At 44.6% G+C, this 22,281-nt stretch overlaps 1 protein-coding gene across 3 annotated transcripts in view; it reads left to right on the forward strand.

Annotated features, from left to right (window-relative positions):
- The window catches only part of Ptprg (protein tyrosine phosphatase receptor type G), a 658,629-nt gene that overhangs the window by 561,459 nt on the left and 74,889 nt on the right, over nt 1-22,281 (forward strand). For 2 of the 3 annotated variants that reach the window (XM_074044096.1, XM_074044099.1), the window contains exons 11-13: nt 2,958-3,007; nt 4,823-5,579; nt 19,043-19,175. In XM_074044096.1, the coding sequence (XP_073900197.1) occupies nt 2,958-3,007; nt 4,823-5,579; nt 19,043-19,175 (940 nt within the window). The remainder of the gene's footprint in view (nt 1-2,957; nt 3,008-4,822; nt 5,580-19,042; nt 19,176-22,281) is intronic. The other variant, XM_074044097.1, reaches the window with a different exon arrangement.

A 22,281-nucleotide genomic window follows, 5' to 3' on the forward strand; every position in this document is an offset into this window, starting at 1 on the left:
ATTAGATTTTTCAATAATAAATTACATCTGATTTGGGAGCAGGAGGAAGCCACATAGAATATTTACCTTGTTAGAGTAAATATAACAATATTTATGTTCTGTATAAGATAACAATAAGTCTGTTTACCTCACTGTGGTAGATATATTAGCAGCAAGATTTGCAGAGTGGCTCACAGTTACGGAGCATTGTCACATAAATTATTTCTGAACCTCACAGGTGGCAGCTTATAAAGTAGGTGTTATTTTGCAAATGGGGACTGATGTTCAAGGTGCAAGTAACTTGAGAAAAATCACTCAGCTAACAAATAGACTTTAGTTTTTTTATTCTAAGGCTCAATCATTTATATACAGCAGTGGCCCACCACGAAGAATAAACATTACTCAGAACCCCAGGTCTTCAGCAAAAGGATAGAGAGATTGATGGTTAACTGAATAAGCCATTTTGCAGTTCTCAGCAATTGTGGGGTTCTTGAGGTTTTTTTCTTTGAGCCTAAGACCCATTAGGCAGCCTGACAAAGCCCACAGATCCTCTCTGACAGTGGCTTCAGATAAATAGGTAAAATGCATAGGAAAGGAACCAACTGTATTCAAAGGCAGTTATCAAAATCTTTTAAACAAATTTAAGATATTAGCAAAATATGACCTCATTTTGTGAAAGCAAAAAATGACAAAGGATTTGTCCATTAGCTGCTGTGACTTCTGCACAGTGATAAACAGCAGAGCTATTGTGAAATACCTACCACAACTGTCAGACAGTGCGAAAATATTGGTGATTTCAATCAGAGCCAGAGTCACAGCTCCTGCGAGTGCAGCCAAGGGTAGTCACTACCTTGATCCTGGAAAGAAGTGTGCACCATTGCAGGAGAGCTTAGCAAGAATGCAGATTGCACATTTCCTTGGGACCTTGGATCAAGAGTTAAGCACTCCTGATGTGAGCGATCTATGGAAAGTTAACTATCACCAGGGCGATTACTACCTTGGTGCAGGTAGTTCAAGACTAATGAAAAGTTGAAAGCTGGTGTGCTGATGGAATGGCTATTGAGTTTGTTGGTCTTAATTAGAGCCATTTTTAAAGGGCAGGTAAGGCAGATCTCCTGGGAGCCTTTTTTCCTGTCTTAATGAAGGGAGGTGTATACACCTGTCTTGAGGCAGGGAAGTATCGATCTGTGAGCAGCTCAATGATCAGGGGACGCTGTATTTGGTCCCAGGTAAGACCCATGATGGTTGCTTCCTCATCTGCCTTGTTTGACCTGGAATCTAAACAGATGTATTGACTTCTAGATCGTCTGTTCTCCACATTTGTCTCTTTCCACATTTTGCTTTCTACCTATGCAAAATGAATACATTAAGTCAGAGGTTGTAAGCTCAGGTGCCTGTGGAACTTGGCAAGGGATATGTGCAATGCAGTGAGGTTTGTCAGTGAGAAATTACAGACGACATGTGGCCCAAGTAATGGGAGACCCAAAGTCCCACCAATATCACCCTGTAGAAACATGAGCCCAGGCTTGTCAATATTGAAATTTTTCAGATAAGCAAGAAATTAGGATTTTTAGATGAAAGCTACTGTTTACAATGTTTTTAGCAAATTTGGTTTTTTAAAATAAGCTTGGAGAGCAAACAAATATATGTAGGCTAGTTGCCATTTCTGGTTTAGATTTTAAAAAGACCACAGCAGATGCAAGTATTATTTATTTTGGTAATTAGCATTTTTACTAAAGTTTCCGTGCCATGTATGTAGGAGGCAGGTTTTCAGTTAATAGGCTCAGATGCTTTTTGAAATAACCACAAAGAAAAAGTTTGACATTTTTTAAGTTATAATATTTAGCCTAGTCACAGTAGCCAAAAAGCAGACTGTCCGTCAACCAATGAATGACTAAACAAATGTGGTGTTGACATCCAAGAGAATATTATTCCGCCTTCTGGCACATTTTGACACATGGATGGTCCTTGAGGACAGTATGAGAAGTGAAACATGCAAAAATGCAAATGTGAATGACTGCATTTATATGAGGTATCCAGAATGGTCAAATTCATGGAGGTAGAAAGTTGGGTGGCGGTTGCCAGGAATGGGGTAGGAGGGAATGAGTTGTTGAAGGTATAGAGTTTCATTTTTTCAAGAAATTCGAAAGACATGGGATGGTGAGGGATGGTTACCCAGAAATATCAACGTCCTTAACGTTACTGAACCATTCATTTAACAGTGGTAAAGATGCTCAATTTTATGCCGTGTCCATCTTCCCACAATTAAAAAAAAATTAAGTTAATATTGTTTAATCAAACCATATGGGAGAACAGAAGTGCAAGAAGAACTAACATCAGAAAGGAGAAGACACAGTTAATATAAAATTGTATTTCCACCTGAAACCAAACATTCAGTCAATACCTTACAGGATTTTAAAACAGAAATAAAGTATATGTCAAAGTAAAAAAGGGAAGTCAGGCGAGAAAGGGTTCAGTTACTAGAAGTTGTTGCATTTTTAAGAAAGGGCAAAAATACTAATTTAAGATAAACTCTTACAAGTTAATGATGCGTACTAGAATCAGTTTAAAAATAGGCAAAACTCTTACCAAGGCCGAACAGCACTGGAGAACATCGATATGTTAAAGTGAGTGGTAGTTGCGCAGGTATTCATATATGCAAAATATAGTTCAACTGTATACTTACAAATCGTAGGTGTTTTGTGTATGTAAGTTGTACCTCAGTAAAGCAAAACTAAAAAATTTTTTAAAGTTTAAATTAATAGATTATCGTAGGATATATCCAGCTCTCTACATGATTTTGCTCAATTCACAAGGTAAGAAGGATTTTATATTTTGAAATGGTTGGGGGAAAAAAAAATCTACCACAGAATAATACTTCGTGACATGGAAATTCAGATCTATGTCCATAAATTTTGTTGGAATCCCAACCCAAAAAAATGGTATGTTGTTTACATTGTGACTTCTTTATTTCTCAGCTAATACCACCCGAATATTCCAAGGGACCAGAATCGTGAAAACCGGAGTGGTAAGTGGTGGTAACAATTGCTGGGTTGCTTTTTCAGGACTGGGCGTTAATTTGCATGCAGTTACTATTCTTACCACGAGGTGGCAGTATAATGTTATTGAACCACTCAATGTGAGGTTAAAATATGAGAAAAAATTATATTATTCAGTCTTTATAATTCAATACATTAGAAAAACAACTGTGTGACAACATTAGAGGCTCCTAATTTTGTCAAAATAAAAATCTTGCATATATTTAATATTTTATGATTCCTGGAACCAGACAATACAGAAAATCTTTTCTAAGGCCTTCATTTGGCATATTCTAAATTCAGAGGTTGTCACCAGCTCCAAGTCACATGGATATGCAAATTTGCGTGATCTTGAACTAATATCTCAGTTTTCCTATTCCTGGTACAACTAGTAATCATCATACTAACCCTAATACTGCTGGTAACAATACTAGCCTGAAACTCACTAGGCACTTCTGGGATTTCAGACACAGATTATTTTGTTTGATTTTTCAAAACAGCCCACAAAGCTGATGTTACTATTAATTCACATATTACAGATAAGAAAATCAAGGCAAAGTGAGTAAAAGTAATGTGCTCAACCTTACCCAGAGAGCAAATGAGGGGTCCTCCACTCGTGTCCAGGCTGCCTGACTTTATCTCTGTAGCATTTGGTTTTCATTAACTGACCTCAGAACTCAACTTTCTCACATGACTGTCTTTAAAAACTGTTGAGTTTTCAAAGTAAAACTTGATGATGGAGTCATGAAATCTGAGTTTTCTGTGAATTGTTTTGAACTGCATAAATGAGGAGATAAGATTTTAGATTCTGTACACAAGAACTGAAATTAAACTTACATCCCAGAACAACACTTCCTGTTGACTTAGGATACCTATGTGAATAAAACTCCATCACTGAGCCTGAGTTTAGTATAATGGGAAGAATGAACTGAGGTCTGGACCCAGGCAACCCTGCCCCCTAAGCCTTCCTAGCCATGCATCTTGGATGAGTTCCTTTGCATTTGTGAGCCTCAGTTCCTCACCTGTAAAATGGCGTCATGAACATGCCTACCTCCAGGGTAGCATGGAAAGCCCTGGCTCATAGTTGGCACTTGTTAAATGGAACTGTTGCTGCTGATGGTGACACTGTCGTCTACGTGGGCCTAGATTTTGCCATGGACAAGCCCAGAGACTCTGAAAGGAACAGTGGCTGGACCCCACTTAACATGCAAGAGCAAGGATGGAAACCAGTTCCCAGTGCTTGTGGTGCAGACTGGGGCTCCTGCCTTTGAGCCCACCACTGCAGACCTGGGAAGGCCACTGTCCCTCTAAGTGTACCCATTCCCTCACTGCCAGATGACAGAGTTGGACCAGATTCCAGGGCCCTTCTAGACCTCAGAGCTCCCATGTTCACCTGTGGTGCTGTGGTCGCCATAAAAGCAAAGGACTCCTGCCTCTGTCACCCCAAGAACAGTGGCCCATCTGATGTTGCTGGCTGACTATGTCTTCATTGTCTGTTTCTAAGCCAGCTTTTATTTTCTTTTTTGCCACTTAGCCCTGTCCTGAGCAAGTTCACTGGAAAGCTGGGTTGGATGCACTAAGTTTTTAATGTGTTGACAGTAATTGTAAGACCATTAAAGGAAGAGTTGGTCACACTGGATCTGTCATACATAGGCAATTTTTCACACCATAGTTTAGAAAAACTCATAGGATGGATGAACAAAATTCTTTGAGGTTTTACAAAGCAGGGTCTCGTATCAATCCTAATTACTGATACCATTCTGCTTTTTCCTCCTGTCTCTTCTCCATCCTTCCTGGGGATACAGCCCACAGCCTCTCCTGCCTCTTCAGCGGACATGGCCCCCATCAGCTCTGGGTCTTCTACCTGGACGTCCTCTGGCATCCCTTTCTCATTTGTTTCCATGGCAACTGGGATGGGCCCCTCTTCCAGTGGCAGCCAAGCCACCGTGGCCTCGGTGGTCACCAGCACGCTCCTGGCTGGCTTGGGGTTTGGTGGTGGTGGCATCTCCTCCTTCCCCAGCACTGTGTGGCCTACACGCCTCCCAACGGCTGCCGCAGCCAGCAAGCAAGCAGTGAGGCCAGTTCTTGCCACCACTGAAGCCTTGGCTTCTCCAGGGCCTGATGGCAACTCGGCACCAACCAAGGACGGCGAGGGTACAGAGGAAGGAGAGAAGGATGAGAAAAGCGAGAGCGAGGATGGGGAGCGGGAGCATGAGGAGGAGGGGGAGAAGGACTCTGAGAAGAAAGAAAAGAGTGGGGTGACCCACGCCACTGAGGAGCAGAACCAGACAGCACCCACCCCCACCCCCTCGTCTCCCCACAGGACTGCTCAGGGGGGTGGACATCAGACTATACCTTGGCAGGGGCAGGGCCACCCTGCCACTCCCACCAACCAGCCTGGCCTGGACTCTGATGAGGTCATCCCCACCCAAGTGCCCCCCACAGCCACAGAGGATCATTATGCAGGAGGTGACCCCAGGAGGCCTGAAATAACATCTAAAAAGCCTACGTCCCGAGGGGACCGATTTTCTGAAGATAGCAAATTTATCACTGTTAATCCAGGTAAGTGGTACTGGTCTTCCTCGGGAGGGGGGGCCCATGTTGCTGTGAACTGCCAGGGGAAGGGGGGGTTGTGAAGAGTCAAGAGGTAGGCATATTCCTGATGTCAAAGGTGCACGTGTGCATCTGGGCCTGCCAGGGTGTCTCTCCCTATTTTATCCTGGTCAGAAGAGCCTTCCCCTTTTTCTTGGCTGGAGTGTAAGTTTTTCCCTGACATTCGTATCCTTACTTCAGAGTAACTCCAAGGGTGTCCATCAGACAGTGATAGAAACGAATAGAAAGACACTGGGCCTAAGAAGTCTGTCCATTAAGATTTCATTCCTTAGTCATTTATTGAGCACACCTATTATGGTGACTTCATTTGTGCCAGGCGCTAGACTGATGCTCTGCCAGGAAAGCCTGATGCTGCCTGATAGTAGAAAGGAAAAGACAAGTGGTTGACAGCAGCTGGCTAGAGCACAGGCCAGGAAAGTAGATAGCAGGGACATTAGCAGGCAAACCAGAAAACAACCTAACTCAAGGTTTTTGTTTGACTGTTTTTTTATTGTTTTTGCAATACTGGGGTGTGAACTCAGGGCCTTGCATTTGCTAGGCAGGTGCTCTACCACTTGAGCCACACCCTAGTCCTTTTTTTGCTTTAGCCTTTTTTCAGATAGGGTCTCACATTTTTGCCTGGGGCTAGCCTCAGACCTCCTCCTGGTTGTGATTACAGACACACACCATCATGCAAAGTTTTGCTGATTATTATTATTATTATTATTTTTGGCCTGGGCTGGCCTTGAACCATAGTCCTCCTTGGCCTTAACTCAAGTTTTTTGATTGTGAGATGTTAGTAGAGGAAATGAACAGGAGGTTGTGTCTTAGTGGAGGGACATTCTGGAGAAGTGCCTCTTCATTGAAACCTATAGAATGGAAAGCTTCACTCTGGGGAGAGCAGGTATTTTATTCTGTGATGGCCCTGTGTGAATTGCCCCATTTATAGGAGGTGAGACCTGTACAAGGCTTGATCCACACTTAAACTTTAATGAACCCCATGATAGTTTCCACAAAGGAGTCATGGCGTGAGGAGCTGCTGTTACTGTTAGGGGCTTTCTTAATAAGAAATTCTTCATTTTGCTAGACTACAAGATGTTTAGCAACAATTTTTTTTTTTTTGCATCGAAGCTGTTGTGGAGTTATAAGAGTGCAAAAAAAAGGCAACTGGTAAATATTTATTTGCTTTTGCACTTGTAAACATTAAAATTCATCTAAAGCTGAGATCTCGTATGTTAAGACACAACTTAGAATAAATTTTCATGTTTTGAATTACTTTCCTCGTAAAGCTGGTATGAACTAATTTTTTTTTAGTAGGGGTCTCCCATGGGTGTTGCTCAGTTTGCCGTGGTTGGTGAGGAAAGGTAAACAGTAGCCTTCTATGGAATTGGGTGAAGGATATCTGGGGCCAATTACGAACATTCTTACATGACTGTGACATTCTCTCTAAGGGATTGCTGTGAAAAAGTTGAATTTCTTGCATAGTAAAGAAATACAGAGCATCCAGTGTGTACCAGACACTGCACTGGACGTTGGGAATAGAGCACAAATCAAGACAAACTTCTGATCTCCTGGTTTGCATTCTAATGGGACAACTCGAGAATATTCCAGTAAACAAATGCATGCGTTTAAATAGCGTTAATTGCTAGTGTCAAGGAGGGGGACCTTGTGGAGTTGAGTGTCATGGATAACATTTAAACAGAGATGCACAGGGTGAGGAGAAGCTAGCTGTACAGAGATTCAGAGAAGAACATTCTAGGCTGTATGAATAGCAGGTCTGAAGACCATTACAGGAGATGAATTTAATTGTGTTAATAACTTTCGGAAGGCCGTGTTAGTTGCACTACGGAAGGAGAGTTGAAGGCATGCATTTAGAGATTGACAGATCTCAGATAAGGAAGAATGTGTCAGCCATGTTGGGGACTTGATTGTACTTGAGATGAGAAACCAGTAGCAGAATTCAACAGGGCTGGTGTGTCGTCTCGTTCGCTTTTTTTAGGAGATCCCTTGGGTCTCTGCATGTAGATTAATTATGTAGGGGAGGCAGAAGTCCAGACTGGAGGTAGTATTGATGTGGCTCAGACTACTGTGTTGTTTCCAAAGACAAGGGGGGTGCATTGGAATGAATTTTCAAACCTGCATGGTTCAACCTCTAGACCAAGGAGTGTGGCACAGTAGCAATTCTCAGGCTGCTCCTCGTAGGCGCGACCTGACCAGACTCCTGAAAATCTGGCGTTAAGAGCTGGGGTTGAGATGCTTTATGGCTTTGGAAGCTGGAGAGGGGCAGCTGCAGGTAAGCGGAAATCAGTTACTGCCGGTGGAGTCAGATTCTAGATTCCATGGAAAGGAGAGAAGAAACAGATGGCAAACCTTGGGGATTCCCAAGTCCATCTTCAACCCCTCAGGTACAGAACATTTACAGTCTTGGCATGAGTGGCTTTTGGAATCCGATCAACCCAGTAGGCTTGGCCCCTCACTCACTCAGGGCCCTCAGGCAAGGTTCTCTGCTCAGGGGCCTCATCTGTAGAGTGGAAGTGATGATAGCTCCTTAGTGCAGAAGGTGAGTCACCCTCCTTGTGGTGACAAGAAGGAGGGGCTGTCACCAGCCCAAGTGCCACACAGTAGCAATGGCAGCTATGAGAAGGTCTTTTTGGCAATTGTCCACAGACAATAAGGAGCACACCAACCCTGGTCCCCAATTAGCTGTCATTAAAAATGTCCTGCAAGAAATCCCACGGACCCAGGCACTTGTAATAAGAACTCCGCCACCCTCAAATGAAGGTTTAGTTCTTCGTAAAGCAGATGCTTCTCAGAAACGTCAGGTAATCTAAATTTGAATGCGGTGGTGGAGATCATCTAAGCCTGAGGTTGCAAACTTTTTCAGCAAAAGCCCATCCAGTAAATATTTCCAACTTTGCAGACCACAGTTCTCACACCTACTCAACTGTGCTTTATAGCACAAAAGCAGCCATAGACAATACTTAAGTTAGTAGACATGCTTATATTCCAGTAAACTATGGAAACATCCACAATCTGTCACTCGCCAGTGCCTGGCTCAGGCAGAAATACATATATGTCATTCATTCATAATGGATTTGTGTGACCAGAGGGCAAAACCAGTAAGGCCACATCAGTCTGCAGTCCCCATGGTCTCACTCCACTTCCATCCGTTCCTTCCTATGCCCTGTCTGCCTCCTCCAGCGTGGTATTCATCTTTCTTTAACTGAAATAACCATCATTTTAATGTTTGCAGTGATTTGTTTAACTCAGTTTCACATTTATCTTTTATTCACATTGAGTAAAACCAGTTCTTTGAAAAAAGCAATAATGTTCGGGCTGGTGGTATGGCTGAGGTGGTAGAGCGCCTGCCTAGCAAGTACAAGGCCTTGAGTTCAAACTCCAGTAGCACCAAAAAAAAAAAAAAGTATAATTTGACAAACTATTATATTTTGAAAAGCATCTCCAAAAGGGCATCTTTAAATTCCTTTGATATTTATAGTAGTTGTAAGTGCTCTTTCCTGGAGGAGGAGAAGAAGAAATCCTTCCATGGAAGAAATGGCAAACTCACTTCTGAAAGTCACACAGGTCCTTTCAGTTCAAGGACCAGGTGTTCGGGCTGGTAGAGTGGCTCAAGCGATAAGAGCACTTGCCTAGCAATCTTAAGGCCCTGAGTTCAAACCCCAGTACCGCCAGAAAAAGGACAAGAACCAGGTGTTGAATGTTAGGGAGTGGTGAGGACTGTAGCAAACTAGTGTACACTCATCTTTTATCCAATGGCCCACCTCACTCAGTTCCAAGTGACTATTGCCATTGAAATGCCTCATTGTCAGAAATCCAGGTTTGGGGAAAGAATCTCCCAAATTTTAAGTGACTTCAAATCTTTAAAACAATTTTTTTGTTGTTTCATGTGCCAAACTTAAACACATACCTGGGTCAGATAGGAACTGCTTGCATGCATTCATTCTCTCCTGGAGTGGTGGCCCCTGTAGTTAGCACTGTTCTGGAAGCCTGCTCCGGGGGTGGAGGCGTGTGTATGCGTGTGCATGTGTGTGTCCTCACAGTCACTCCCCCTCAGCAAAGCTTCCTCTGGCATCTCTCTAGTGCACAGCCCTCCACCGGATGTGCGGTGCGTGGAGCTCTGGCAGATGGGAGCCACAGTAGCCACAGCCTGGGTGTGGAGACACAGTCCCAGCCAGTTGATGCAGTAATGTTCTCGATGGTGTGTGGTACAGCGTGCCCTAGCCAAAAATTTCAGCTGCACAGAGTCTGCAGATCATCACCATTCTGGGATTGGCCATTTTTGATTCCTCTTTTTTTCAGATTGAATCTTGTTTATATCCCAGCTTCTAAACACTTGTTCCTTGGCAGCTCAGCCCTGAGCCAACTGGTAAGGGGATGGTCCAGGTTAACATGGCAAATGACAGCCTACAGGCCAAATCTCACCCCTAGCCTGCTTTTGTAAGGTCCATGAGCTGTTAGTAGACCGAATTGGAAGAGCCCCTGAGCTGCTTTTCTGCTCTGAGTCAGAGCAGACCCACTCCTCTCCTGTGGGGATACGGTAAAGTACTCTTGGAACACTCAGACTCTAAAGAACACCAACTTAAAATCCTTTGATAATTGAAATAATAACTTCCTCCGTTCACATTTGTTGGGGGCTGGCCCCGCCTGTTCTGAAGGCCATCTCCATTTGCCACCTATCTACAGTGCCACCTGGAGCGCCGTACTGTCATGGCATTATGCACCCAGGCTCAGGAGAGTCAGGAGTGTACCCAGGACATGCTGTGCTGCCTCACTCTGGGTCCAGTACTGCTCGCGGAGTGAGCAAGAGACAGTTTAGATGAAATATTATTAAATGCAGATTTTAGTGTGTTTCTAGGGAGCTACCAGTTTTCCTCTTGGGGCAGAAGTTCTTATCTGGGTGTGTTTTTATCCCTCCCGCGGGGTTGTTTGGCAGTACTTGGAAACATTTTTGTTGTCACTTGGGGGAAGGTTACTGCTGACATCTAGTGGGTAGAGGCCAGGCGGAGACACTGGTGAACACTACAGTACACAGCACATCCGCTCAACAAGGAAGTGTCAGGTCCAAAATACTGGTAGTGTCAAACTTGAACCCTGAATTACAGCATCAATGCAGTTCCCTTTGGAAGGAAATTCCCTGGAGGAAAAAAGAGAGTCCTTAAAGACAAACCTTGGCAACAATGCAGCCATGAAGACAGGGCAGAAATGCAATACCCAGCTGTCTGGAAGTTGTGTACTTTACTTCAAATAAATTACATCAGGCACTTATGGATACCAGAAGTAGTTCTCAGCAAATACTACCTGTGTTGGTCAGATTCCTTTTTTGAGAGATGTTTTCTGTCTAACTCTGTCTGCCCCTGCTCTGGATAGCTTAACGTGGTTTCCTGTCTTTCATATATGGTTTACTTTCTTTCTACACAGTAATCTGGAAGTTTCTTTCTCACCAAGTGATCTGTGAATTAGGACAGATATACATCTCTTGGTGTAGAAAACCAGACCCCCGCCAAGAAGCTACAGTCAGGAATTCAGGTTGTAGTGAACAGGACACTTGATATGAAGGTGGTGTCTAGTTTCTGTCCCCAACTCATTTGGGAGTCACATGATGTTGAAACCAAGTGTCCATGACAGGCATCTGGTAGGTTAGCACTTAGTAGCTTGGAACTAAATTAGAAATTATCAAACACCTTCAATTTTCCAACATCTAGTAGAGATGACAGAGCATCACTTGATTATCTAGGTCTGGTAAAGCAGGCCTGTGTGAAAGGGAGTAGGAGCTTTGTTTACAAGAACCTCAGGAGACAAAATGGTGCTCTGGTCCCCAACTCATGTGTGTTACCTGGATCACAGAACCAGGGCTGGTGCAGAATATGTGCATCTGTGACCCAAAAAAAAAAAAAATGTTTCTCTGCAGTAGTGGTTCACGTCATCTCAAAACTCCAGAAAAATAAAGGCAGGTCATATGGCCCTGTAGTAAAGGTTGTTATACCACTTCAGTTAGCATGTCTTCTACAAAAAAAACAAAACAGTGGCTGTGCATGGTGACACACATCTGTCATCCCAGCTACATGGGGGGCACAAGTAGGGTTATGGGCCAAGACTGACCCCAGGTGAAAAATGTGAGACCCTACCTAAAAAATAACTAAAACACAGAGGACAAAGGATGTGGGTCAAATGGTAGAGCACCTGCCTAGCAAGCTCAAGGCTCTGTACAAACCCCAGTACTGCCACAAAAAAACCAACAGCTGATAAAAATGTAGAGAAATGGGAACTCTTTATACACACTGCTAGTATACACACTGCTAGTGGGAACATAAAGTAGTGCAGCTATTGTGGCAAACAGTAGACCCATTCCATTCCTCAGAAATTTGAAAATACAGTTACCATATGACCAGCAATTCCACTTCTGGATGGACACTTAAAAGGGTGGACACGAAGATCTCTAAGAGATACTTGGATATCCATGTTTATAGCAGCGCTATTCACACAGTAGCCGAGGGGTAGAGGCAGCTCGTGTCCATCAGTGGATGAGTGCGTAACCAAAATGTGGTACATACAATGGAACATTATTCAGTCCTACAAAGGAAATTCTGTCACGTGCTACATCGTGGATGAACCTTAAGGACATTGCTAAGTGAAATAAGCCAGTCACAGAAAAGACAAATACCGTGCTATTCCACTTCTATAAGGACTGGATTAGTGCAACTCATAGAAACAGTGCGTAGAAGGGTGGTTGCCAGAAGCTGGGGGAGTGGAGAGTTGTGTTTACTGTTTGGGGGTTTTTGTTTGGTGTTCTTTTGGTGGTACTGGGATTTCAACTCAGGACTTTGTGCTTGCTAAGCAGGAGCTGTACAACTTGAGCCACACCTCCAGACCTTTTTGCTCTGGTTATTTTGGAGGATCTCACTTTTTTCCCAGGCCAGCCTGGGCCTATTTTTAAGTTTTCTGCTATCACTGGTCGCCACCATGCCCTGCTTTTTTCCATTGAAATGGGATCTCCCAAACTTTTTTGCCCATCTTGCCTGGAACCATGATCCTCCCTTGTCTTGGCCTCCCTAGTAGCTAAGATTATAGGCATGAGCCACCAGCACCAGCAAGAGATGAGTCTAGTGGGTACAGAGTTTAGCTTTGTAAAATGAAAAAGTTCTGGAGATTGTTTGAACAATGTAAATACACTTAACACTATTAAACTCCATGTTTAGACATGGTTAAGATGGCAAATTTTATATTATGTGGGGTTTTTTTTTTAATCACAATTGAAAAAAAAAGCAGCCACCTTAATTCACAGTGGGTGGTTTTTAATGAGGGTGTTACTCAGAACAAAAGTGGTAACATTGCCCAGAATGGAAGGAGGCTGTCCATTTATGAGCTGGAAAGTAATCCTCCTCCTCCTCCTGATCGCTCTGAAAAGGAAAGCACATGCTTTTCCCAGTCCCGGCAGTACCCTCGCAGACCCACGCTAGTTTTAGTCCTGACGACATGGAAGTTCTTGTCCCATAGCTGGAGCTGAGCCCTCGCTGTGGGGCAGGAAGCATATTTCAGCTGGGTCCATCTGATGTATCTCTGCCTGTCGCATTTATAGTACATTGTACTCCGTTTTTATTTGCTTCTACTGGGATAAGAGCCAAGCCAGTAAAAGGCAAACAGCATTAATTCAGTGGTGACATATGCCACTGAAAACTGTTTTTCTTTTCTTTTTTTTTTTTTATTTTTTTAAAAAGCAGAATGGAGGCACTTTATTCAGATTCTGCTGGATGCTAAGATGAATACTAGGAGGAGGAGAGGCAGTAGGGAGGTGTTTAAGTCTGCCCTACGTCCCTTCTGCATATGCCCAGAGAGGGTTGGTTAGCATGCTGCTCCCACTTTGTTTGGAAGACGTTTGCAAAGCAGGCATGTTCCCTAACCTTGGGCCTCTCCACTGTGTCGGGCACTGTGATCTGGCACTGTGCTCAGAAGTACCCTCACCTACCCTCATGCTACAGTACTCCTCCTTGAAACTCTAATTTTAAACTTTTGAACAAGGGGCCCCATGACTTCATTTGCATCTGGCCCTAAAATTATGTTGCTTCACACAGATTATGTCACTTCATCCTCATGGCTTCCCAGAGAGGAGAACATTACAACCGGTCTCCCTTTAGTAGGGAAGGAACCAGAGGCTCAGCAGTTGGCAATCACTTCCCCAAAGCCACACAGAGAAGCAAGACAGAGTTTATAGCCAGGTCTACCTGACTTAAGTGCAGGATCATACTGTCACAGAACATACTGCCTCATTTGTGCTGAATGATTTACACAGTAGCCACCCCAACCCCACTTTGCTTTCCATAGTTTACATTACCCACAGTCAACTGCAGTCCAAAAATACTAAGTGGAAAATTCTAGTAAATAGTTTTAAAGTGTGCACCATTCTGAGTAGCCTGCAGACATCACACACTATCTTGCTTCTGCTACCAGGGTTGTGAGTCAGTCCTTTGTCCAGTGAATCTGTGCTATGTACCCCACCCTTCCATTTGTTCAGTCTCTTTAGTAGCTATCTTGTTTATCAGATTGTTCCCAGTGTCACAGCACTTGTGTTCAGGTAACTCTTAGTTTACTTAAGAATGGCCCCAACATGCAGAAATAATAGTGCTGATAGTTTGAGTCTGCCAAAGAGAAGGCCTAAAGTACTTTCTTTAAATGAAAGGTCAAAGTTCTTGACTTAATAAGAAAGACAAAATCGTATGGTAAGACTACTACACTGAGATGTTTTGAGAGACCACATTCATATAACTTTTATTCTATTATGTTGTCATAATTGTTCTACTTTATAATTAGATATTGTTGTTAAGCTCTTCCTGTGCCTAGTTTATAAACACCACTTTATAAGCATGTCTGTATAGGAAAAACCATAGTATGTGTAGGGCTTGGTACTTTCTGTAGGTTCAGGTATCCTCTGGGGGGTGCTTGAACATATCGTTGCTGTAATGGGGGACTCCTAGTATTTTCTGGTCTCTGGAGATGTGAGGTAGGAGAAGGTTCTTGGGCCTGGCCGTACATTCAGTGCTCTGTGCTGTGTGTTCCCAGTAGCACCTGTCACCTTGCCATTCTGTTCAGACCAGAGACTCAGTCAGTGGTAGGACAGATCTCTTTCTGAAGGAATGCAAGAAGTGTGGTGGTCTTGTCTCTGGGTAGACTCTGAGGCTCTAACTTCTTACCAACAGTCCAGACCAACAGTCTCCTGGGAGGCAGCCCTTGTGTGCGTGCCTGTCACTTACACATTCAGGTATTACAGAGAGGAGGCAGGTTCAGCAAAGACCCATGCCAGCACCATCTGCCTGGGGCTGTGCTGAGACGGTGGTGAGGAGGAGAGCAGTAATGGATGATAGTGATGGATAATGGTACTGCTGATGGCGTTGATGGCCACCACAGCTAACCTTAGCCAGGTCCTGATGAGTGCCAGGCAGCACAGATACTAACTCATTTAATCTTCATATCACTACATTCCTCCACTCACAGAGATGGAAAGTGAGGCACAGAGAAAGTACACTTACACAGAGTTGTACAGTGAGCAGGAATTGAGCTTTCTTCCTCTTTTTCTAAACACAGGTGCAGATCCCCTGCTTAGGGGAAGGTATGGTAGCAACAGAACAGTTACAATGGAGTGTGACATGAGCAGGAAGAACTGCACAAAGGGGTGATGATGGTTGTGGTGGCATTTACTTGCCATTTGCCTGTGCCAGGCACACTTCTAATCAGTCTACCAACATGCCTGGGACGTAGGTTCTTTTCATCCCATTTTACAGATGAACTTCAAGCACAAACTGCCTTAAGTTATTGGTTAAATAACAACACACAGGAAATGGCAGAACTGGGATTTGAACCTGTGATTTCAATTTTACTCTGCTCTCCAGAGAAAGCACAGAAGTGAGGGCTTGGGGAGCTCTTACAGAGAAGACAGAGCCAGGACCAGGAGAAGGATCAGTAAGAGCTTTCAGGGGCCAGTGGGAAAGGCATTTTTGGCAGTAGCAACAACAGGGGAAAGACAGCGAGGTGGGATGGTAGCCAAGGATGATTACCAATTGGGTGGGTGTGTCTGGAACACAAGGGGCAGGTGCCAGGACGGGATGTCAGGGCCAGATAGCAGGCCATGTCCTCTCTGTGCAGGAACTTGGGGTTATCCTAGAGCTGAGAGGAGCTCCTCTGGAGAGTGTCAGAAAATTTGGGGTCATCTGGATATGAAATCCCAATTTCAGGCTCCTAGTGCCATGAAGACAAAACTGCTGTGAACTTGAAAGTGAAATTGACTTTCTCATGTCCCACATGGAAATCCGGTAGCACTCCTGTGTTTGGCCTTAATGGAAAAGACCTCAGCAAATCCAACTGCCTGCCAGGAGTCAGGATCGAAATCCAACTGTTGGGAGAATGTTTCCTTTGGTCTCTTACACCACAAGTTGCTGCCAATCTGAGGTCCCCATAGACACTGCCCTTGGGGGCTGAGGATTTCAGATAGTGCTCTCCTCCCCTCCCAGTACCCGCCGCCAAAATATAATCGTACTGCATCACACAATGTTAGGAAGAAATGACTGCAAGTGGTACAGCCTGAGTCTGAGCCTACCTCTGACCCTTGCTCACTGTGAGTTCAAGACTCTTTCCCTACCCAGACTTGCCTTCTGTCCTCCAACAGCAAGGAGTCTACCATCTTTCTGGGTCCTGGCCCTACCTACCTCTCTGTGACTCTGACAAAAACTACGAACCTTCAGCTTGTAGAGGAGGAGGGGAGGACAGACAGAAGTACCTATACAGAAATGTGCATTCAATTTCAGGGATGGTGAAAGTGCCACTGATTTTCACAAACAGATCACCACTCCTAAGCCCTCATAAGGCCTAGAAATTTGTCTTAAAGTGTTTAGGGTAAGAGAGATACCACAGAGCTGATACTTCCAATGACTATTTAAAAATGTAAGTGAAAGTGGCGATTTTAGCCAAGAGTGTTTTTCAGTGGTCTAGGATGGGACAGACAGTGAGTTCACATTTTCCTTCTAATGCCTGCCTACCATGTGGCCACTTAAGCAAGAATCTTTTTCTGTAAGGAGTGGCAGAGAAAAAAGACTGGGAGTCCCCTGGTACCTGTGTCTTTCCTGGGATAAATACTGTGATAATTGGCCCTGTGGCCTATTCCAGCAGCCCTCCTGACATTTTTTCCATTAACAGGACCTCCAGGTCTTTGAAATGCCCCTACCATCAGCCAGATAATTGCCTGCCTGAGCTGACCCCTGTTGGGACCCCACAAAATTATTCTTATTTGCAACTCTGGTTCCTCTGGCTAGTTGCCATTGCTTTTCAGTTAAAAAACAATTTTATGGAGGAGAGGATGCATGTCTGATGTTTGTCTGCCTCTGTGTCAAACCCTGCAGAAACTTCCATATCCATAGGACTGTAACCAGATTCCCTTCATTTAGATCCCTGGCTGATCTAGCTTCTAGGTTTTGCTCTTGACCACGCTCCCATCCTTGTACTTGCATAGTCTCTGCCAAGGATACACCCGTTGCACTTGGCCTGGCTAACTCTCCTTCATCCTTCAGATCTTGCCCTAAACCTTACTTCCTGGAGGCAATGGAGTCCTGGGCTTGGATGCTGTTTCCTTCTGAGCCCTGTATTTCCCTTTGTCGTGGGTACTGAATTCAGATTGGTTGTTCTTAGGCCTGCCTCTTGCCCTGTAAATAACTCCTCCCTCTTGGGCAGGGAGTTACTCCTGTCTGAGGTCATACTCCGTCCCCATCCTGTGACACCATCCTGCAGCACCGTGCCGGATAACAGTGGGGACCTGACAAATACCCATGCAATGAGAAGATGGGACCCAGAGAAAGGCACTGGCACAGCCAGGAAGGCCCTTGATAAACAGTGTGTTTCACCTGCCTGCCTCTGTCTTCTTACCTGTGAACTAGAGATAATGAGGCCCAACCTGTTTGAGGGACCTGTGCCTGAAACAAAGGAGGTGTTGCACGTAAAGCACACCCAAGGAAACCCAGTGGAACATACTGTAACACACCACCTCGCGACTCCGAGTCTTGCCTCTTTAAATATCTGCTCCCAGGGCCAATTAGTTCTCTCCTTTTCAACCCTCCTTCCCTCCCTTGGAAACCCAGCCTGATTAGCCCTGCATTTAGTCCATTCTGCAGAGGGACACTCTGGGCTGACAGCGTGCTGGCCTCATTTTTGCAGAGCAGGTGGAATCCTTGCTGAGCACAAGTCAGCCTGCAGCTAGCTTTGGATTGTTTGGTGGCTTCTCCCTGCTGTCACAGTTAACCTTTGCTTCCTTGCCACCTGCCTCTCTTGATGGCCTCTGTGCACCTGTGTTGCTCCCAGCCCCAGTCCTGCATCTGAGCTTCACTCCAGCTAACTGACCATTTCCAGGCATCTGCCCCATGGTTCAAGGGAGACTGGATCTCCTGTTGAGGCTCCTGGCGGCTGGAAAGGTGGAGGAAAGAGCTGCCTGATAAGAGGTATTGAGCAGGGAGAATCCTGAGCCAGTTCACAGACTTTCTCTATTAACCCCAAGATGGTGGCTGCTATCTAGAGGCAAATGTATATAACAAGTAGGGTGAGGTGTGGCTTCCTGTCTTCCGTTGTCCTGAGCTTTTAGAAGGATCAAGGGTAGGTGATGGGATCAAAGGAAATTCTGGAGAACAAGATTTGAGAACATCCAGAACTTCTGAGGACCTGGGTGGTAGGGGCAGTGGGTAGAAGCCTGGAGGTGCTGCTGCCAGCAGGTGCTGGTATTCAGTCTTTGTCACTGGTCCACGTGCCAAGGCAAGAGCACCATTGCACTTTGTCCCATGCCCACCTTTGGCCAGCAGGGTAGGCAGCCTCACACTTGGATGGTTGTCCCACCAAATGGTCTACCAGAGCAGAATCAGGCTGGAGTCACTGTAGGAAGGGGCAGTGGGTGGGAAGGAGGCAAAAATTGGTGCCACTGTAGTCTTACCTTGCTGCCCTGGTTACCTTTGGGAAACCCACCATACTGTTGCTTCTGCCCACACACTAGAGAACCCAGCAGGCTCTCTGACACTGTGTCGTGCCCCTTTCTGAGCACTTGGTCACATTTCCTCAGTGAGCCCCAGTTCCCTCTGGATTGAGATGTTCATGTTAAGGCTGACATCTCTCCTCTGCTTCGCTTTCTTTAAGAACATTGTGAACTTCATCAGCAAATTCATTCCACTGACTAGTAGAGAATGCCACCTGCAGAAGAGGCCATATTTGGGTTGGGAAGAAATGGGAAGGTCTACAGATTGCCCCTCCTGTCCCAGGGTAGTCCAGAGAAAGCAGCTGAGTTCACTGGAAACCATAGACTGGAGGTGGGGTGAGGGCAGGCACTCCCATCATGCTTTGGTTCCCTGGCTCACTCCCTTCTGTCATCTAAGTGGGGTGATTTCTCCTTGCAGCAGAGAAGAACACCTCTGGAATGATAAGCCGCCCCTCTCCAGGGAGGATGGAGTGGATCATCCCTCTGATTGTGGTATCAGCCTTGACCTTCGTGTGCCTCATTCTTCTCATTGCTGTGCTAGTGTACTGGAGGTGAGTAAAGCTGGGCAGCTGGGGAGGGGGTTAGCCACCTATTGCTTCCATACATCATTGTCACCCAAACAGTTCTCACTGTGTCACACAGGGAGCCCAGCTCACAGCCTCTGTTTTTTTTCAGAGTTTAGCCAGGTTAGTTGAGTCATGCTGGCTCACTTGGTGAGCCTGGCTGCTTTCACCTCTCAGATGAACATTCAGGGTTTCTGCTCTTTATCTAATAAGACTCATCAGTGGGAAACAGGTGTAACAGGTGTTGTGCTTTCATTCCTCCTTCCCTTCTTTCTATTCATTCAATTAATTTGAGCCCCCTCCCATTTATCTAAGAACCTAGTGATATAAAGGTGAGCAAAATATAACAATTCCTACTCTTATGAAGCTTACCTTTTAGTGGAGGAGACAGGAAATAAAGCAAATAACTGAAACATCGAAGTCTTACGATGATGTCATACATGTAATGGAGAAATGTAACTCTGGAAGGAGGAGGGCTGTATAGTTCCATGTTCAGAGTGGTTGAGTAAAGCCTACTTGAGCAAAACTTAAATGTGAGAACCAGTTGGGCTTCATTTGAGCCCAACCAATACTCCTCAAAGCAGACAACACCAAGTGCAAAGACCCTGAGTCAGGCACATGCCAGGCTTATTGCCGGCATAGCCAGGAGTTGCATGTGGCTAGAGCACTTTGATACAGATGGAAAATGGTAAAGAAGGATGTTAGGACAAGACAGGGCAGAGGAGGATCAGGTCATTGAGGGCCTTGTTAACACATTGCCTCTGACCCTGACATCCAGTTTGGTTCAGTAGAGAGTTGTGATCTGACGTCAGGATCACATGGATCGAAGAGGAACCGGAAGTGGAGAACCCTGAGGTGAAGTGAAGGAAGTGTGTGTGGCTCACAGCAGGTAGCAGTGCAGGTGGTGAGCATCGATTGCCTGGAGATGTATTTTGAAGGAGGAATCACAGCCTGTGCTGACAGATGGCCTGTGTACCCTAGGATCTCCTGTCAATTGACTAGAACAGGGGCACAAGGAGAGGGTTCATCTCAGGCTTCCCTGGAGGCCTGACAGTGCCTCTAGGACTGCTAGTGCTACAGACCAGCTTAGTGATAGAGTAGGAGTTCATCATGTTTGAGTGAGCATGAGAACACCAGACTCCCCTCCATGTCTGTCCTTCTCCAGGAAATAGCCCACTGGTTATTTGGAGGCTGCTATGTGAGTTTAACTGAGCATGGAAAATGATAGAGGCATGTCTATATCTTGGCTTTGGTTTTAGTGTCTTGTCTCTCTCCACCCAGGAACAGAGATGTACCACAGATCTCCACCAAACTATTAACCCTTTTTAGCAGTCCCAGCACAAAGAAGCACCTTGTAGAGCCAGGTATAGTGGGTCACACCTATAATCCCAGTGCTGGGGAGATTTGAAGCAGGAGAAACAAGGCCAGATTGAGCTACATAGCAAGACCCTGTCTCAAAATAAAAACAAAACAACAACAACAAAAAACAAACACCTTGTACAAGCAGTTCTAGCAAAAACCTTAGGACCTTTTCTGATAGATGGGCCCATCTTGCATGAGCTGCCCATGAATGGATCATGGCAACCAGGAAGGGCCGTGGACTATGTGGCAAGCAGGCGTGAGCAGCTAAAACACAAGTGTACCACATTTCTTGTGGAAGAGACTGGGGCATATCGTAAAGGCAGCTTTAAACCCTGGCATTTAAGATGTACTTTGGAGCTGATAGAGTGGCTCAAGTGGTACAGCACCTGCCTAACAACCATGAAACCCTGAGTTCAAACCCCAGTTCCACCAAAAAAAAAAAAAAAAAAGAAGGAAGGAAGGCAGGAAGAACGTACTTTACCTTGAGGAAGTGACTACTGTTCATGTTTCCGAAAAACTCAGTAAGTCCAAATGGAAAATATATTAATAGTGCATGTCTAAGATATTTTTATAATGATATGTGTTTTTTTCTAAAACTTGAACTAAAGTAGCCAGAGCAAGGGCCTTCATCCAGAAAGTCTGGATTTGAGCTTTTACCAAACTCTTAATGCCAATAGCACAAAATAAGTGTGAAAGAGAAAACTCTTACAGAGCAAAGAAAATAAAATTGGATTAATTTTAGGATGGATAAGTTGGCTAAGCATGAGAAGGGACAAGGACCTTTTTTACTGTCCAGTGTTTTTTCTCTTTATTAATGTGAAAGAAGGAAGTACGGGGGAGCTCACACAGAGAATTGGCAAATGCAGAGGAGACGTGTGAGTCCCTTTGGCAGTGCAGTTTCGAAGCTAAAACAGCAGTGCTCTCTTCTGCCTTTTCAGGCAGTAAGAGTGGATGATTGGCAAACAAACTTGACATAAGTAGATCAAAAGGCAGATCAGATTCTCCTGGGTTGTATCCTCAGTGGCAGGCCTCGCACCACAGTTTACACCAGCTCTTTATGGCAGCAGTCTCTGTCACAACCAAGATTTGATCCTTTGTGGCTAGTATTCTGGGTTATGTGTTTGCTTGAAGTTGGTTTTTCTGTTTGTTTGGTTTATTTTTGGTTTTTTTTTTTTTAATTGTTGTGCTGGGTAGGCGTACATTGTGGCATTTACAAAGGTTCTTGCAATGTATCAAATATCATACTTGAATTCACCCCCTCTACCATTCTGCTTGGAGTTACTGATAATGCAGAGTTTAATGGGTTCATCAAGAAGTGAAAAAATTCAGAAGGTCTCTGAATTCCGTCTCTCCACCTGTCTCCCAATGCATGATGATGTTAGAGCTTGCTTGTATTTGTGGGTCCATTTTGAGTGCCGCCAAAATGGTAGTTGGGTGACACAATTTCATGTGGTTCTTACAAATCTATGTGGTAGGCACTGTCACTGTGCCCTTTCTTTGGCCTGCTTTTTTGATCAGGGAAGGGAAAGATGACTAATACTTGTTTTATAGTAATTGTGAGCAGGCAGTGTATAATATTCTCATCCATGGTGTTGGTCAGAACCCTTTTCTCTTACAGTTGACAAAAATCCACTTCAAGCTACTTTAAAGACAAAAAACAAAAGTGTGTTGATTCATGGAATTGAACATTTCAGGGGCATCATCAGGCCTGGCTGGACCAAAAGATGGAACA

This window comes from Castor canadensis, chromosome 10 (genome assembly GCF_047511655.1).
Source record: "Castor canadensis chromosome 10, mCasCan1.hap1v2, whole genome shotgun sequence".
In the NCBI taxonomy this organism is placed as follows: Eukaryota; Metazoa; Chordata; class Mammalia; order Rodentia; family Castoridae; genus Castor; species Castor canadensis.